Source organism: Octopus bimaculoides, chromosome 3 (assembly GCF_001194135.2).
Source record: "Octopus bimaculoides isolate UCB-OBI-ISO-001 chromosome 3, ASM119413v2, whole genome shotgun sequence".
Classification (NCBI taxonomy): Eukaryota; Metazoa; Mollusca; class Cephalopoda; order Octopoda; family Octopodidae; genus Octopus; species Octopus bimaculoides.
Genome location: NC_068983.1, coordinates 103,121,661 through 103,127,226, shown reverse-complemented (window position 1 = coordinate 103,127,226; position 5,566 = coordinate 103,121,661). Strand labels below are relative to the sequence as shown.

Sequence of the window (5,566 nt, the reverse complement as noted above, 5' to 3'; positions counted from 1 at the left end):
ACGCCGGGCGAAATGCTTAGTGGTATTTCGTCTGTCTTTATGTTCTGAGTTCACATTCCGTCGAGGTCGACTTTACCTTTTATCCTTTCGGGGTCGATAAATTAAGTACCAGTTGCATACTGGGTCGATCTAATCGACTGGCCCCCTCCCCCAAAATTTCAGGCCTTGTGCTTAGAGTAGAAAAGAATATTTCCTCTTAAAGAGGTGGTGAGCTGGCAGAAACGTTAGCAAGCTGGGCGAAATGCTTAGCGGTATTTCGTCTGCTTTTACGTTCGGAGTTCAATTCCGCTGAGTTCGATTTTACCTTTCATTCCTTTGGGGTCGATAAATTAAGCACCAGTTGCGTACTGGAGTCGATCTAATCGACTGGCCCCTTTAGTAAAAATTTCGGGCCTTGTGCCTAGAGTAGAAAAGAATATATACTTTTAAAAAGGCAGCGAGCTGGCAGAAACGTTAGCACGCCGGGCGAAATGCTTAGCGTTATTTCGTCTGCCGTGACATTCTGAGTTCAAATTCCACCGAGGTCGACTTTGCCTTTGATCTTTTCGGGGTCGATAAATTAAGTACCAGTTACGCACTTGGGTCGATGTAATCGAATTAATCCCTTTGTCTGTCCTTGTTTGTCCCCTCTATGTTTAGCCCCTTGTGGGCAGAAAAGAAATAAGAAACGTTAGCACGAGTTCGACTTTGCCTTTCACCCTTTCGGGGTCGATAAATTAAGTACCAGCTGCATACTGAGGTTGATCTAATCGACTGACCCACTCCCCCAAAATTTCAAGCCTTGTGCCTAGAGTAGAAAAGAACATTTTCTTTTAAATGAATTAAAAATTAAAAAAAATTTCTCGTTGGTTGTTCCAGAAATAGCCACCATGTCTGTCTCAAATTACACCGTTCAGGTGAGATGCAATCTTAGAGTTAAATGAAAGCATTATTCCAGCATAACTGCAAAGACTGAAACAAAAGAATAAAAGAATACTGTCTGGAAAAAGATAGGATCAATTATTGGAGGCTACTGAGGTGAGGTCCTGAATATGTAATACCTGAGGGAGCAGGGTGTCGGAATGGCCATGTCTTGAGCATTTTTGGTTATGTTTGTTCAATCGGCTCTGATCTGGGGCAAAACAGCAATAACTTCTGGTACTAGATCTGTTCCTTTCTCTAAGAAAGACCTTTCAATCGAGAAATTTTTTGCGCATAGCATTCAGTACAACACATCTCAATTGATCTTCCACATCATCAGTCATAAAGATTTACTTCCGGTCACAGAATTACTTTCTAGATAGGTGGATTCTTGAGTCTAAAATAACTCTTATTATCGTGGGTCTAAAATAAAAGCATTTGTTCTTTTTATTCGTATATGTGGAGTACACTGGACTTGTGTACAACCGAATGGATTATACAATGTCACAAAAGAACCATCAATATTGACAGACAATAGATAGTTGAATGGAGATGGCTTTAGTATCTAGTTCCAATGCCTCATAGTTCCTACTTCAAATCTATGTTGAAGTCGATTTTATTTTTCTTTACTTCGCGAAGTCGATAAAAGTCAGCAACCAGCAACAGACCGAGATCAAACTATCTTTTCATCATCTAAAACAGGGGTTTTCAAACTGTGGTCCGCAAGGACAAGACAGGGGGTCCGTAGACAGCAAATACTTTTTATGGGCAATTTGATTTTATATATGTTTTTTATCGAAATCTTTTAATTGACAATAAACCTATTTGTTAAATACTGTTAAATAAATAAATGCAAAAATATATGTTATTTTAAGCAAATATTTATGTATAAATTTCATAAGCGTTTATAAGGGGGTCCCTAAGGTAAAGCCTGAAATATAAAGGGATCCGCAAGTCAAAAAGTTTGAAAACCCCTGATCTAAAACACTGTTTATCAAAGAAAATATTTTACTTCAAAATCAACAAAAATAAAAGGGTAACTCAAATAGTTACATTTTATACATACATACATACATACATACATACTGCATACACACATATATTTGAGAAAAAAACTACAAAAAGGCACTCAACTTGACGCCAGGAAAAGACACTATACATCATTAATGTTTTCATTTGGAATTAATTACCAGGTTTCTCACCAGTAGTGCTGAAATCCTTGCTTTGATATCAAGCATCAAGGTTATAACACATTTAGTTTCTGGGTAACCCACCAAATTATATCAGCAATTTATCTCGATTTTCACGACATTGTCCTACTTGATGCTTATTTATTTTTTTCAAATTTCTCACTCATATGTGAAATCTCAGTAGTGAGTGGATAATCTGTTTAATATCTGTGTTGAAGTGTTCTGACTTTATATCTTGTTTCTAAGCATATATTTAAGTATTCCCTCGTCCCACAAACTCGGAGAATGAAGCAGGTGAGAATAAAAGAAGCTAATGGTTTGATGTAGAAAAATTGCTCCACAGTACCTGGATGACATATTAGACTACCACAGGTTAAGTTTCTTAAGAATTGGTTTCTATTTATTAGCTAAAGTAAACTGAAAACCAATTGAGTTTTAATTGCCCAGCTACGCAACATAAAATGATTGAAGGTACAATAGACTCTAGTAAACTGATATATATATAATTCGTGATACAGACACAACTTCTGGTATTTATTCTAGTTGTTTTTGCTCGATATTTCATTAATAAAAATCGTGACGAATACTGTAACCAACGAGTGGAAAATAATTGCATCACAGCACCTGAGTTAAGTCTGATCTCTACTGGAAGTTAGCACAGTGCAGTAAAATAGCTGCGGTTAACTTTGTTGTTCATTATTCTCGGTGTTAAAAATATACCAGTGAGGTAACTCGAAAATATCTCGTTTTAACAACAACAAAAAAAAAAACTTATCTTGCTTGTCTAAAGAATCAATATTAGTGTCGTAAAGCATGAGGTGTGATCTCGAGGTGGTTTTTAACAACGAGGTGGTTTTTTAACAATGCTTTAATCTCTGAAATGAGCCATTTCACATCACTTATCCCGTTGATGGATTTGGAAATTATATGAACGTTGCTAGTTCCCATCTCATTCTCCATCTTCTAAAACATACGGCCTTTATACTAAGTCAAAAATATAAAACTAGTTTTATACAGCAGTCAGTGAACGCTCTGTTCAAGCTATTTAATTTCAAATACTGAGAAAAGCATGAATATCATGGCCTCTTTCATCTAGCTAAGGGTTGCATTTGGTCAAAATACTCCAATAATGTTAGCATTTAAAAAAAAATCTATATATTTATTAACGATAATTGTTCCTTTGTTGTTCCTTTATCTTAGGAGGGTCATTGTGCCAATCCCAAAACGAAATTTCTCTATTTTGTTATTTTATATGGCACATATACAATAGAAACCCACATTAAAATACAAATCTAAAACCGAAGAAAACACAAACATGGGAGAGAAAAAGGAGAAATAAAGGAAAAAAAAGAAGAAAGAAAAAATAACATCAATTCAACACTAAGTGCCTCAATTGGTCGTACACCACAAGGTTCAACGGAACCTACCGAAACAAACCAACACACTTGCGACATAACTATGGGCGGTGGCGAGGTTAAGACGTTGAAACAGCCAAGAACCCTCGAGGGCATTACCTGACACGTCGGTATTTTATCACTTTTGAAAAAGTAGTTCTAAATGTTAATTAATTTGTCGTATACTTTCTATGTCTAAATATTCCGAGTTGATAAAGTTTCTCTATTTTTTGTATGATGGTAGACAATTATCAACAAATACATTTCTTTCACATTATATTCTTTTTTTATTCTAGAATGTATGCAACACTCAAAGGGTCAGTATCTATTTATATACTACCAGAAATGGAAGAAAACGTTTGCCAATATCTTGATCGAGTTTGTTCAAAACCCAAGCCAGAAAGAAATCTTTTCGGACAACATATTTTTTCCCAGCGTAAGTTTTATTATGCTCTTTATTTTTGGATATTTAAGGTTTTGAATCTGTGTTAATGTCTGTAACGCCGACAAAGAATTATAGATATCTATTTGCAGCATATTTTATCTGTTAGTCTGGAGTCCAACGGGGAATGCCAATAAACTTTTAAAGGCCTCATTGATGTGTGATAATGAGATTAATGTTTACTTTTACTCAAATGCAATAAATCATTGTAGACAAATAGACTGACGTTTTGAGTAATACTTTTCGGTGAATAGAGGATTTGTTTTAATGGCTGTAGTAGTACTGAGAGAGTAATTTTGAAGTTTATGTGGATGAGGAAATAGATTTGAGAGAAGAATTAGTAGAGAGGAAAATAATCAAGTGTAAATAGGGTTAATAGGAGGTCAGAGCACAGAGTAGTAAAACAAAATGTAGACGATGGATGAGTAATATCCTAAACACGGGGATGTGTATCAGTATGCGCATGTGCACATCAATATGAACGTTTGCGAATGTAAAAAAGTGGAAGAAAAGTGGGAAACATATTAGAAAAAAGAAACCGTTAAAGTTAGGGGTGTCAAACTCGTTTGGTTCTGGGGGCTGGATTGCACATAAACTAGATATCTCTGGACGGGCAAGGACAATTATTTCTAAAAACTCTAAGCCAAAGAAAATAAAGTGATTAAAATCCATTATAACAACTTTATTGACATTAAAGAACAGAAAGAATATGTAACGGGCGTATGTGGTTCTTACGTCGGATTTACTAATTGTAGCGTACAGATGAAAAGTTACTTGATGTAGAAATGGAAATTCTTGTTCTGCGTCGGGGTCACTATATGTAGATGGTCGAAAGTAGGATGAGACAGCGTAATAGCAACATCGAAGAGAAAAGAATAATATTCACAGATTTTATTTGCCTGTAGAAATAGTCAGTATAACAAACATAGCCGTAGTAGTTTTGGTGACAATCAATGTTGTTGCTCACGTGCTCTTAGTGGGTGTTGAAAGCTGTGTGTGGAAGCCAAGTTAACGGTCTGCTGACAGCGAGGAAAAATGGATAAGAATTGCGTTGTCCCTTTCCATTCGGCCGATGCTTTCGGTTAACCGGATGAAAACTGAAGATAAAGAGACACACATACAGACAGAGAAACAGAGTGAGAAAGAGAGAGAGAGAGAGACAGACAGACAGACAGACAGACAGACAGACAGACGGGCAAACAGACAGACAGACAGACAGAAATTCCATATTCTCAGTTAGTCGGTTGAAATCCAGAGAGAAGCAAATCCTTCAATCGGTTATATAAAGTTCGGCCAAGAAGTAGGCCAAACCTAAAACAATTGATTGACCTTTCCTCGACTACCGAACGTCTTCGGATGTCAGGTGTTTCTCATTAATCTCCTAGCATAGAGATAAAACACGAAGCATCAGACATTCTTCTGACAAGCAACAGGTGTGTAGATTCGTTTTCGAACCTTCAGCTGCACTACTTTACTCTCCGTAGAAAATTTCTAAGAAAAAAAAGAAAAGAAAAGAAAAGAAAACGGACGATCTAGGGAAAGAGAGTTAAAGGAAAATGCGTGTAGAAAAGGCCAAGAGAGTGCATGTTTAGAAATATACAGGACGTGTGCGAGACTGGAGTGCATGTGTAATGGTACAA

The 5,566-nt window shown here is 36.3% G+C and overlaps 2 protein-coding genes across 4 annotated transcripts in view; one reads left to right on the top strand and one right to left on the bottom strand.

Moving 5' to 3' along the window:
• The window catches only part of LOC106878241 (cAMP-dependent protein kinase regulatory subunit), a 57,205-nt gene that overhangs the window by 33,205 nt on the left and 18,434 nt on the right, over positions 1–5,566 (top strand). For both annotated transcript variants that reach the window (XM_014927411.2, XM_014927410.2), the window contains exon 3: positions 3,781–3,920. In XM_014927411.2, the coding sequence (XP_014782897.1) occupies positions 3,781–3,920 (140 nt within the window). The remainder of the gene's footprint in view (positions 1–3,780; positions 3,921–5,566) is intronic.
• Positions 4,631–5,566, bottom strand: part of LOC128247323 (uncharacterized) — a 22,167-nt gene continuing 21,231 nt past the window's right edge. For both annotated transcript variants that reach the window (XM_052966397.1, XM_052966398.1), the window contains exon 2: positions 4,631–5,023. In XM_052966397.1, the coding sequence (XP_052822357.1) occupies positions 4,900–5,023 (124 nt within the window). In that variant the 3' untranslated portion in view covers positions 4,631–4,899. The remainder of the gene's footprint in view (positions 5,024–5,566) is intronic.